Source organism: Lactuca virosa, chromosome 6 (genome assembly GCF_052849685.1).
Source record: "Lactuca virosa cultivar CGN04683 chromosome 6, Lactuca_virosa_CGN04683_v6, whole genome shotgun sequence".
Lineage (NCBI taxonomy): Eukaryota > Viridiplantae > Streptophyta > Magnoliopsida > Asterales > Asteraceae > Lactuca > Lactuca virosa.
The window spans coordinates 254114265-254127614 of NC_136431.1; the positions used below are offsets into that span (position 1 = coordinate 254114265).

Sequence of the window (13350 nt, forward strand, 5' to 3'; positions counted from 1 at the left end):
TGATTTCCAAACCAAATGAGACGTAGTTGCTTTTTTTCAACAGCTATCTCACGCACTCTAAATCATACTCCTAATTACATATTTATCCACCACATAACTTGAACCCTCGCCACTTAGTAAGGGACACCTTAAGAACACATTTGATACGGCTAATTAAGACAAAAGGCCCTTTGGTATAAGCCTATAATAAACCGGGAACTTATGTGCCTTAAAGTGTGCGGTTTTCAAACTTGATTCTTTGAAACTTCCACAAAAAATCAGTTATATACGACGGTTGTAAAATTGAATTTCTTTACCCATTTCAAACGTACCATAAAGTTAGCCTTGCAGTGACTGGTCAGTTTTTTCATTTTTTTTTTAAGAAGGGATAGAACTACCAACATTAAATGTCTTTGTTATCCTTTTTATTTGTTACATACCCTAGGTTAATTGTCCTCCAAGTTAACAAATTAGATTATAATTAGCAAGAGAGGTTTGGTATGGTAAATGAAAAGGAAATATCATTGTGTAGGAATGAAGAATATCATAATTAATTAAAGTAATAACAATCCTAACATACATGACTACCTCAAAGGAGGACCATTCCATTGATTGAGGTATATACACACACATGACATCACATCACATACATATACAAGCCTAGTAATTAAACCAAACCATCTTATATACCAATATAGACACCCGTTTCTAGCTACTTGATGGATACTATATTTGAATCGGGTTCGATTTCAACTTGAGGTGATTGCTCCCCAGATTCAGATGGGCTTCCTGGCTTAACAATCTCCACATCTTCAAGACTATCCCCAGATGGACTATCCGGTTTAACAATCTCCAAGTCTTTCGGACTCTCATCGCTACCCTTTTTTGGCTTCTCAGGAGGCGGCTCTTCTTTCTCCTCCATCATTTCAGCACATAATTCAACCTGATTATATGCTGAAGGCAGCTTCTCCACAATCTCATCAAGCTTTCCTGACCGTTGATCATCACGATCCATCTCAATAAGAACCTACATTAAAACACAACACATCAACATCAACCATGCATGCATGCAAGAAAGAGAGTGATGTAAGCATGCATGCATGCATATTAATTGAATTGGTTACTTGTGCAGCTCGGTTTCTAAAAAGTGGTAGAAACCGATTCTTGCAGAATACGTTGAAAAGAGCGGTGCCAATGATCAATGGGATGGTGGAGGTGGAAGCACTGCTCGACTTTTTCATTCCAAACAATATGCCAGCGACTACTTGTGTCAGTATCAAAGAAAAGATTGTGGCATTATGTGCTAGAGGCCAATAACTTCCATCTGTTTGGTATTTCACATAATAAACATTCATGATCTGCATTCAATCAATCAAAACATCATTAACTAATTGTTACATAAAGTAAAATAAAATAATACAAGAAGATGTAGCAAAAGATTTACCTGATTTCGGTATACAAGAAAAGCAAAGAAAAAGTAGACGAGCAAGAAAGGAAGTATCAAAGGTGCCAAAATGCAGAAGGTGAAGCCAAGGAGTCCAAAAAGAAGGACTCTTGTAACCTCTGTGTGGTATGAAAAAGTGATTGGACGTACAAAATCATCGTCCCTCATCAGAACGCATTTAAACAGCCAGTTCCCGACAAGTGGGACCGGCTGCAATAGTTCAAATGACAGACCTGACCAACCTGATGTCATCACATATGTCATAAAGAACGATGCCTGTATGTATTATTTTCAGAAGAAACAAAATCATCAAAATATGTGTATTACTTCACAAAATAATATTTTTTATTAACTAAATATTACTATATATATATATATATATATATATATATATATATATATATATATATATATATATACGTACCTGTCGAGGTATCAATTCTGCAAGTAGGGTTGCCAAATCTTTAGGGCTAGTAACTGTAAGCTTACCCATTCTCTCAATCCAAGAACCCGAGAGAATATTTGAAAAATAAACATTCCAAAACATAAAGATTAAAATTTTGGCACATGCACTTCGTTTTCTTGTGCTACGAGAGACAGCTCCTTCCAGTGTAGAAAACAGCATCATCAATGGTGGAACAATGGTGAGGAACACAGTGAGCACCAAACTTGGTAGATACCCAGTAATTAGGTTAATAACACTCCTGTCTCTTACTCTTCTTAGAAATGGAAATGCAGCCTGGAGACGTTGGATCTTCATCAGACCTTGAACGAATGTTGTAGGTAAAAGAAACAAGACGCTGAACACAATTGATGCTATAAACACTGATATTTTACGTATCCATAGCAAGTTATAAGGTACGCAAAGATTTTGCCAGAAAACATCACGTGGTTCTGGAGCTAATTGGGTCACCCATAACATCGGGTCTGCTGATTGGATCGTGTGTGACACCACTAATGCATCATATCGACTCTTGAAGAACACCAATGCCGCTTCACATTCCTTCATTCAGATAATAGAAAAAACCATTCAGATATAAAAAGATTCACTTATATATACAACTTATAATATAACATTTGCATGATATATGATTCAGACCTTTTCTCTAAGCCCATCGTCAACCTTTTGACCTGTGCATTTGTGTTCATGGCCAACCACTTTAAAAGAGTTCGATCTTGCTCCACAAAGCCCACATCGATCAGGATTTGCATTTGGTTCACAGCATTGCTTAACTGGAACAGTTGTCATCACGTTATATACCATCTCTGCATCCTCCTGAAAGTGACAATAAAGCGTATGAAATTCTGTCGCTAGTTTGTTGCTAAAAAGTAAAACTCTTTACCATAAGTTGCTGAACAGCACCAAATCGATAGACAACTTGGTGGGAAATGTAACTTGATTGATAATAATTGCTGAAGAATTTCCCCACGGATTCATTATATGATTCTACTGGAGACCATGGAACACCACGGACAAGAACAGTGAAGTTACTTGGCCTTGTTGGAAACCTATTTACTTGATCCAATCTCATTCTCGCCACATTTTTAAACTCCTATATGTATATAGCTTCATGTTACAAAACTATTATTCTATTTCTGCCAAAATAAAGAACTTAAAAAGGTATCGAATCAATCCTTACAAAGTATAGAAGTGTGCAAGCACAAGCAGATACAACGTACAAAGTGAAGCAATGAGCCCACAGCCTGAGAAAATGCATATAAATGGTGAGCTAGTTTATAAAGATTTGAGATTTTTTTTTTAGTCCAAAACTAAGTGCATGCATGCATGCATGAATATTTACCATCTTGACCCTTCCCTGACATTCCCAATAGTCAATAAGTCCATTGCTGTCGCATCTTCAAGCCTTACCATTCCTTGCCCAAAATAGTTCAATGGAAGCACAAGAAATGTGCAAAGAATGGTAGCAATGGCAAAAATACGAATACTACAAAAATAAATGTAAATGTTAAGTGAAAAAACGTATATATGTACAAATATTTAATTATGATGGAAGATATAGATTATAGAATGTACCTAAAAACAACGATTCTAAGAAAAACGACTGCATCTATACCCCCACAAGCAAAGATGTCTTCTTCGGATGCATCCCAAGCTTTTTTAATCCAACTTGCAGAAGGTGTAAATCTTTCAAAACAAATATTGTCGCTTCTTGTTCGACCAGTAGCAATCCTTTGACCAAAGTAAACGTTGACATTAAGTGGTTGTTTTCTCAATATGGAATATAGTGAGAACATCCCCACTGAAATCCCTATGTTCATACCAGCCGAAGTCAATAAAGCTGGTATGTCCATCTTTCACTCCTACTATCTCCAACCTAATAGCATTAATTAATTACAAATCTGCCACCACATCAAATGGAAACCTTATAACAAAACCCATTAACCCCTAATTAACCACACACACTTTTTACAAAAACAACCTCACGCCCTGCCTGCAACATCAACAACATAATATTCGTTATTAAATCCAAAATTCAAAACATATATATCCATTTACAATATGCATGATAAGTTTAGGATAAATGAATGATACGCATTTTGCATAATGATTAATCGGGAAGGAAATAAGAAAGTAACCAAGAAAATCAATGGATCTTGTAACAAATTTAACACCAACAATTTCCTTTTGTGAAAAAGTTGAATGTGGCTATCAAATTTCTTCCCCCCTTGATAATAACATAACAGTTTTCAAATGTATTCTATAGAAAATGGGTTACAAGAGTCGATTAGATTAAATTTGTTATATACCCACGCAATTCAAACTTGTTCACCAACATAACATAAGATTTTAAATAATTAAATGGGGATATTTAAAGAATATACAAAAATTGAAAATGAAAATGCAGGTTATACCTGTTAGGAAGGAAGTTATCGAACAGGAACAGAGATAACAGTTGCAGTGCGAAGATGAAGATGAAGATGTTATCGCAATTGCAATTGCATTTAAGCTTTCCCTATTTGTTGGCGTAGCTTTAACTTGAAATTGGAAAAAAAAAAAAAAAAAAATTGGGGATTAGTAATTGAGAAGAAACCCAGAATTATAATCAATTTTGTTGGGAAAAACAAGAATAAAGGAAAGAAATTGAAAGGAATTAAAGGAGGATGACATACAGAAATGGTTTGAAGGAAAGGGGGGATTAGGACGAATCTTCTTTTTTTTTGTTGTTGTTGATTCAATAGCGAAACCCCCCAAAAGATGAGGCTCAGAAATTTTCGGAGGATAATGATCAGGCAAGGCACGAAGGTAAGTGATTTGAATCAAAGCAAGAAAATAGCCGGGAACCGTAATGTATTATTTTTGAGTGTTATTTGGGTGGCAATCTATAAACCAGGAATTGCCACGTGTTGACATCGGAATTGAAGAAGGCGAAATAAACTTCGTCTCCTGCAAATAGGGGAATCGGTGAGATCGGTGAAGTCTCCGTCGATGAGCCCAAGTTTCATGATGGCCCATAAGTCCCAACATGGGCCTGTCGTAAAATGCACTAAATACAATTCATGGATGGTATAAATTCTTTTGTTGGACCAATTTAACTAATATGTTTAAAATATACGAATCAAGTTGTTAAGATCGGATCCTACGTAGGATCGTTTTTTGGATATTCAAGATCGGGATCCTAAGATCCCATAAAATAAAACATAATTTTAAATTATAATTTTAAAACATAAAAAATATTTCAAACATTCAATTTTTCGTTCAAAGGTTATAAAAATATCAAAATATTAGTCATAAGTCACAACACAAAATGATAAACGGTAATTGGTAAATGATAAAAGACATAAAGTGCAAAATGATAAACGATCCTACCTACGATCTTACGATCCTACCTGCAATCCTACCCCAAATATGATCCGTTTACAATACGGCTCGTTTTTCATATCTAGGATCGTAGGATCGTACGATCCTACGATCAGGATCGCGATTTTGACAACCATGATATGAATTTTAGTAATTGATCCCATTACTGATTAACTACATATTTCAACATGATTATTATATATTAGCCTATATATACCCTTATTTATGTTTATTATATGATATGTGGGGGGAGGTGAGCATGGAACAGACGTGTTTGGACAATATTGTTCATAGTATGAAGTATTCGTTCGAATTTTACATTTTGATAATATGTGTGTGGATAAGAGAAGTGGGATTAGATCACGTGAGTGGCAAGATGGTCATGAATCTGTTTGTTTTTTGTACTCTCTCCATTGTCGCATTGGAAAATTTTAATGGTTTTTTTTTTCAAATTGAGTTTGGATGATTTTGGTTAATTCAATGGATTTGAAGAAGAAATATGATTTGTGGTTGATTGGGTAAACTCAAAGGTACTTTGTATGATGGTCCAAAAATATGACATAATATGTCAAGCCAATTACACTAGCAATTGAAGATGTCCAATGTTTGATTGTATAATATCAAATGCACCTAAATGAAACCGATGTGTGCCAAGGAAGATTAATATTCATGTTTGGCATATTTACGGTATTTTCTTCCTACGCATTGGTGTATAAGACGAAGTGGGGTGGAGGTGGCGTCACTTTTATGTCTCATCTATTTTGTGGTTGTCGCTACCTCAGACCATGTGTTTATTATTTGTGAATTGGCTAACATTGTTTGGATAATGGTGTTCAAATCGTTTAACAGATGCATAGTTGGATTTCTAAGTAGGATATATATCAAGTTATTGTTTTCATAACGTTATGGTCGATTTGAAGATTCTGGAACGATTTGGTTTTTGTGATAGTTTTTCCCAGCCAAATGATATTTGATAATATTATGGATACCTCGTTCAATTGGTTTGTACATTGGAACCCTAAAGTTTTTGCCAAGCGGGCTAAGTGGATTAAAAACCATTACTTGCAATTTTTGTGACGTTTCTTTCTAGCTTTTTGCTAGTTTTCTTAATAAAATTAAGTTGTTCTAAAAAATAATATTAAATACATGTTTAATAGTTGAATTAGATCTATGGAAAGGAAGTTTGATATGTTTGTCAAATTGACAAGCTTGACATAAAAACATTCAATTGAGATTTATTACAAGAAATTGAATTGTTAGAAATTAAAGAATCAAAAACTTTGTTGTCGGGGTGACCAAGACGTTGATGTCAAACGAAAGGATTTGTGGAGACATGAACTTGTGGTAGAGACGGGACTGAATGACTAGGTAAAGCGGATCATCACTATTATAGCAGAGCTCTGGTTGTCAGGTCATGTAATTATTGACAGTAAAATCATAAGCATCAAATTCTATTGATCATTTGAGAAAATTTGCAAACAGAAATAAGATTTTTAATACTTGTGTGTGATTAACATTATTAGCATTCAGTTAATCAATTTAATTTCATAATTTATTAAAATCTTAGAGTTCTTATCTTGATTTGTCTATTTATTTTGTCTTGATTTGTACATTTTAATTTCAGAATTTCTTGATTAACATTGTTAGCATTCAATTGATTAATTTTATTTTCGGACTATCTTTGACAGTTGCAACATGCTCATAGCAAGGTGATAGGCCATTAATCGCGCAGGTGAGAAAACAAGGAAGGTAAGTAGAGACTTTAGGAGAGAAAGAAGGATTATGGGGAATAATCTCCCTTGAATTCAAATAGGGAGAAACATAAATGGTAAAATCAATTACTTTAAGTAATAACTAATTGTATATTATAATACTTTACTAGCTAATTCAATAAAACAAAAATAACAATAACAATACATTAAAGCAAATGCGGAAAGACAAAGACAAAGACATAAGATGGGTTGAAGATAAATTTTGTTTTTTATTCTCTTTCTTTATTTGTCAACCACAAAAATATAATTAGAATCGAATATGTTGAGCTGGATTTTAATTAACTTGTTTTTTATTTGGATTCTTTGTTAACCCACCAACACCACAATCTCCACCTCATTCTTACGTGTCTTTATTCTTTTCTTTTCTCCTTAAACTTAAAGCCACCCCCACTAAAAGAATTTATACACCACAAAATAGCAATATACTTTCATTTATTTCTTTACTATAATAGGAAATTGGAATATACACTGCACAAATTGGGTAAATTTTCATAATCAAAAAGAGATGTTATAATAAAGAAAATTTAATAATGTTCATTTATATTCCCGCTCCTAAACATACAAAACTAAACTGTACATGTTTTGAGTTTGAACAAAATCGAAAAAAAGAAAAAAGAACAAATATCAAAGAAAAATTGAAAACTTGAAACTCACACTACAATCACTGATTATAGAATACTACCTCTCATTGTGGAGGAGGAGCTCTGTAATATGCAGCCACTGTTGCAGGGAAGAACATTTGTCTAACTCCTTCCGCCTTTATGATCGGAAATATGATTCCAGAGGCACCCTGCAAGAAATAGCAACATACTTTCATTTATCTGTTTTTTATATTTATAGCATACTAGAATGTCCTAATAAGAAAGAAATTCAAAGTAGGATGCTATAATTGGAAAGATTTGAATTCATACATACCGAAATCAATCTGGCGCCAATCCACATCCGTTTAAGGGAAGGAAAAGGAAGCAACAAACGGCCAACACCATATACTGCAACTGCAAAGAAGTGTATGACTAGACTCATGGGCCTAGGGTTTAGGCCCGATAGCAAAGCTACAGGCCCATTTGAGAATACACCTCCAAGGCTTAAATAGTCAAAACATGCTTCTCGCATCTCTTGTCTTGCTTTATCAGGTGAAGCACAAAAGACTTTGTATAGTGCTCCTGCTAATGTATTGATGGTGGATGCCACAGGCTGCAGGATAGAATAGATGATATGTATATGTATCTGTATATGTATATGAGTATATGTATATGTACCTTTCGGAGGGTATAAAAGGACTCGAGATATTTGCAGAGAGTATATGAATCATGGAGGTCACGAAGAGGTCTAAGGAGGTCTCTCAAGACAACAATATCAGACAATGCCACAGTCATTCCACCACCAGTGAGAGGATGACGCATGTTGAAAGCATCCCCCATTAACAAAGCACCTGGAGTTGGCTGAGGAGCAGCTGGCATGCTTCTGTTTGGCATTGTCCTTATGTTTCCTTTCTCAACTGCTGCTATGAAACCATCTTTCAACTCCTCAGGGATCTAAATACCCCATTTTCAGAACAATCTGAGTCTACTTAAGTTAGGGAAAAGGAAAAAAAAGAAATGTTTGTAATCATACCTGAGGAGCAACAACATTCTTTAGATACTTTGACAAATCACCATTTGAAATTGAGGGCACTTTTTGACCTGGAACATCAACTAGACAACGGATTTCTGTACTACTAATCCGGTAGAACAAGATAGGTGATGGATCTGCTAAAACTACATGTCCATGGTTTTCATATGGTAGTTGGCAGTTTTCCAAGACTAAACCAACAAAACAAGAAGGCACATCCACCTATAATTTACACAAAAGTCAAACTTAATGGTTAGTCTATACTCTACAAGCAACCTGAGAAAGTCAACTCAAGTAAAGAATATGATCACCTGAGGATTGCAAAGAGAGCGCCTCAAATTAGAAAAGCATCCATCACATACAATGGTTAATGGTGCATATGCTTTCATTTCTTTCCCACTTTTAGTCTTGTAAAGAGCGCCTTTAATGGTACCTTCTTCTTCAAGAAGAGATACGACTGTTCCTTGCTCCAAACGAATACTACATATTGAGAAGGTGAATGTTTGGTTAACATTGTGGAACAGTTGGTAAAAAGTGAAAAACAAGTCAATGAAAGAAAGAATACGTGGGAAGTGATGAAGCTTTTTCCCGCATTCTCTGTATGAAACGACCATTGTGAAAGCTTCTGCCAGCAACATCTGCATGAAACTTCTCCAATGGATAAGAGAGTCGAGTGTTCTTCCCATCCTTGAAAAGAGCATATCCAAACACCCTTTGAGCATCAATATTTTCCACACAATCTGTGGTAACAGAGAAAGTAAGATCATCACAGAATATTCTAGCATGATGCATCTAGTCTAGTTATTGTTGATAACAGTACCTTCTAGTCCCAGTTCCATTAGTTTGAGATAACCACCTGGTTGTAGCAGCTCACCAACAATTCGATCAGGCTCTGTTAGGTCTCTTTCAATCACATGTACACGGCGTCCATCCTACATTACATTGTGTATGAGGTGGTAATAAACTAATAATCATCTTACTAGCACTAAGTGAAAACAACTATGAAGCATAAATTTGTTAAAAAGCCACAAAGATGGAAGCTGATAAACTGGAAGAATGATTTTAGGGTGCAGGATATTAGGTCAGTTATTGATTCTTTTCTCTTTTGTTTTTGTGTTGTGTAAATGCAAGACAATTATCATAAATGGTGATTATTCCGCTCTGTTTATCTAAAATCTAAAGCTTACTTTCATATGGAGAATATAGGTGCACGTATATGTGTTCATTTACATTCCTATACTAATTACAGCGCCTTTACTTTGGACGTTCATTCAGATGGAAATTCGATTCAATTCGAAATGCAAACTTATCGCTGGAACTTGGAAAAACAAAAGGAAATGGTTTCAGGTTTTATGATCGCATCTTAACTCCACTAATCGACTAATTATGAAACGAGACTGATTTATATTTTCAGCTTGTTTTACAAGTATAAAACAAATTTCTGTAGACAATAACAAGAGAATCTGATATCGACGTTGACAGCAGTCGAAGAGAAGAGAAGTAAAGTCTGAAGTTGTACCTTGGCGAGAGTAAGAGCGAGAGCAGCACCAGCAACACCGGCGCCGACGATAATAACATCGGTCTCGTCTCCAGATCTGCATTCTGTGGTGATAGAGGTTGATTTTGTTGTGATCGATGCAGATTTGTGTGGACGTCCATTTTTAATAAGATAAGAAACGTAGAAGAGTATAACTCCGACAAAGGAAACGAAAACAGAAGCAAGCATTAAGCGATCCGCCATTTTTCCGGACAATGCCACCACCGCAGACGGCACCGTCAGCCCTTCTTTCTCTCTCTCTTGCTTTTCAGCCTGGCTGGAAATAGGCAAATATTGAGGGTAGTAAACTCAAATAAGCAAAATTTGAAAGTACAAGGCCCCACCCACGTACTTCTCTTTGTTTGTTTTGTTTTATTCATTTGAATTAGAGTAATTACAAATTTAGTCCTTATACTTTACGAAAAATCACAAGTTCGATCTGAATTTTTAGATCATCCTTAGGCTTCAGTTTCAGTTTCGTGTGGATATAGTCCCTGAAACATATAAAATGACTTTAAATTTCGTACTAAATATGTGATTTTCAGTAAAATACAGGAATTATATCGGCACTTAAAAGAGCATATTGGGATGAATTCAAATATTAAACTGAAATTGTAAATTTGAGTAAAATAAAGGGACTAAATCTGTAAATTACTCTTAAATGAAATTGGAGGAAACTTTTAGTATAATCTTGCCAGCAAATACTAGGCCCTAACCGATGAGAAAAACAAAAAAGAAACGGCACTTAGCCTCGAGATGTCTCTAGGCCCAATATAATATGTCCAACAACATGACAAATGGCCCATTGCTGAATATTTATATCGTTTTCGTAATATGTTTAAGATTTATACTCTATTTATTATGCAATTAAAATTGAGATCAAGTATAATAGTATTACAATATATATTTAAGAAGGATTTATTCGACAAGCATATGGTGTGGTTGGTGACCTTGGTGGTAGGTTAAAAAGAAGGATGTCATGAGGAAGGTTGTAGGGACAAGAATCTCATTGATGATAGAAGTTTTGAAATAAAATGAGTACTAGATGTTTAATAATAAGTTTATCATGTGTGAACTTTAGAAAGTTTGAGGTTGATCATAAGAAATATTATGGTTTAGCCATGAGTCCTTCATCTAAAATCGGATTATGTGGTATGTCTTTTTTACCCATGACAATCTTGATAAGGGTCTTTGAAGTGAATATACTCATGTTATTTTTGTATTTCTTGTGTCAAATAGGGGACATGTTTATGTGAGTGTTATTTGTGTACTTCTTATGTCAAATAAGGGACAACAAATGAAATGTGAAGTTTGAAAATAGTTACAAGAAAATGTACAAGTATGTATGTTTAATCTTCAAGTGTGTGTGTTATATATAAAGAACATACATTATTTAAAAGTGTACATAAAATGAACTCATAAAATAAGTTTGAAAGTATGTGATGCATCCAAATATAGTAAAATGTGTAACAAAAGATGTACTTTGGTCACTAATACTCCCAACCAAATTAGGATGTTATTATCGGTTTGAAACATATAAAATGACAAACTTGAGGGACCAAGAAACTTGGTTGTGAACTCACCAAGCCGACACAAAGTCGCACATATCAAGGGAATCATTATTGTATGACTTGCGACACGGTTTCGTGAAATTATGAGTATGTCGCATAAAGTGTCATTCAAGATAGCCAAGTTGTAATGAAATTACATCATCTAATATCTAGAGTTTGAAATTGGGTATTTGGTAAATCTTTGTGGATATTAAAGGTCCACATAAATTTTATGTTAGTGATGTTATGTTAACAATTGATGCTAATCTAACCTACTTGTTTGAAATCTCATACTAAAATAATATTTTGCAATATTTAGACATGAATTTAAAAAAATATATATATGGTTAGATTCCTATATAAAAGAACTGGTTAATATGTTAACGAACAAGATTATGTCATGATCTTAAGTTCTGTCGAATGTATGATAATTTTGTTAATTTCGTTATATGAAACATGTTAATATATTGGTTGATTATTCATTTGTAATTAACAAAAATGGACTATTTTAACATAAAATGGTAAGATGCAGTAAGAAAAATTGGCATATAGGGTTCAATCAAAAGGTTGTTGTATAGGTGATTTTTTAAGATGTGTATGATAATTTTTCAGGATCCTGTCAAAAACAGTTATAACTTATATATAGCCATTAATAACTTCTAAATTTGTTTTTTTTTTTGTCAAACTTGTCAAATAGAAGTAGACTTCATTTTTTTGGATACATATTGATTTTAAACAATTCTTATACTTAGTATTTCCATTTTCTTTCTCTGCCAAGATTGAAAGTGTTATTAATTAATTATCCTAAGATTAAATTTTGTGTATCTTGATCAGAGAAAATATTAATCAAAAAGTAAATGTACACTAACAATCGAATGTATTCTTTGAAACCATATTCTTATGGGTATCTTATTTATTACAGTTTCTACATATTGTGTTGCTCAGTATTATCAGTGATTTCAGAATGTCTTATTATCTGATCTTTCTACGTGTACTTCATAGACTTAAATAGAGTGGTTTGATATATGACATATTTTTCTTCATCTATATATATATATATATATATATATATATATATATATATATATATATATATATATATATATATATATATATGGAACAATTTGGGCCCATAGACAAAGTCATAGGGAATTCGGCATTCGGCCTAGTTTTAATATATATAGTATAAATTGTTATAAAATATAAACTACGAGACATTAATTATTAATTAGAAAGAAAAGAAAAAGAAAAAAATATTGGAAGTATGTTGTGGCCAGATGTACTTGTCTTGGGTGACCGCAAATTATGCGAGGCTACTCGGTCAGTCAACACTTACGACTCAAGCAAAAACAAATCACCATCTCATCTCTTATTTGGAATAATTCCCATATCCTAAAATTCTTATATTTTTGGATTTTGGATTTATTAATTTCAAATTATCAAATCAACACCGTTCTTACATAATTAAATTTCCTTTTTCAAATGTGTTTCTAATCTTTCTTAACGTTGTTAATCAGTCGTAATCATCATCGTCATAAAGACTAATCAACACCTCGCTGTCTCTTTTTGTGTTTTTTTTTTCCTTTTTTTTTTCATTCAATCACATTCACACACACTATATGTTTAATTCACAGCGT

At 33.8% G+C, this 13350-nt stretch overlaps 2 protein-coding genes across 2 annotated transcripts; both read right to left on the minus strand.

The window, feature by feature from the left end:
* Positions 1-503: 503 nt before the first annotated feature.
* On the minus strand, positions 504-4785 carry LOC145118890 (hyperosmolality-gated Ca2+ permeable channel 2.1-like). Its single transcript, XM_079054546.1, has 11 exons — positions 4556-4785; positions 4298-4420; positions 3459-3876; positions 3226-3369; positions 3064-3127; positions 2767-2976; positions 2523-2699; positions 1848-2426; positions 1424-1699; positions 1104-1337; positions 504-1006 (listed from the first exon to the last, which is right to left on the minus strand). The coding sequence occupies exons 3-11, from the start codon at positions 3734-3736 to the stop codon at positions 692-694; spliced, it is 2277 nt and encodes a 758-aa protein (XP_078910672.1). The 5' UTR covers positions 3737-3876; positions 4298-4420; positions 4556-4785; the 3' UTR covers positions 504-691.
* Positions 4786-7529: 2744 nt separating this feature from the next.
* On the minus strand, positions 7530-10458 carry LOC145118665 (squalene monooxygenase SE2-like). The gene is made up of 8 exons (XM_079054360.1): positions 10146-10458; positions 9447-9558; positions 9192-9366; positions 8938-9106; positions 8630-8848; positions 8275-8550; positions 7931-8209; positions 7530-7805 (listed from the first exon to the last, which is right to left on the minus strand). The coding sequence occupies exons 1-8, from the start codon at positions 10365-10367 to the stop codon at positions 7701-7703; spliced, it is 1557 nt and encodes a 518-aa protein (XP_078910486.1). The 5' UTR covers positions 10368-10458; the 3' UTR covers positions 7530-7700.
* Between the last annotated feature and the right edge of the window lie 2892 nt (positions 10459-13350).

Coding starts and splice junctions, on each gene's coding strand:
- LOC145118665 (XM_079054360.1), bottom strand. CDS start 10,367: ATGGCGGATCGCTTAATGCTTGCTTCTGTTTTCGTTTCCTTTGTCGGA. Junction 9,367..9,446: donor AATGGAACTGGGACTAGAAG/GTACTGTTATCA, acceptor CTGTTACCACAG/ATTGTGTGGAAAATATTGAT. Junction 8,551..8,629: donor AGAATGTTGTTGCTCCTCAG/GTATGATTACAA, acceptor TGGGGTATTTAG/ATCCCTGAGGAGTTGAAAGA.
- LOC145118890 (XM_079054546.1), bottom strand. CDS start 3,736: ATGGACATACCAGCTTTATTGACTTCGGCTGGTATGAACATAGGGATT. Junction 3,128..3,225: donor GTCAGGGAAGGGTCAAGATG/GTAAATATTCAT, acceptor GCATTTTCTCAG/GCTGTGGGCTCATTGCTTCA. Junction 2,427..2,522: donor ACGATGGGCTTAGAGAAAAG/GTCTGAATCATA, acceptor ATCTGAATGAAG/GAATGTGAAGCGGCATTGGT.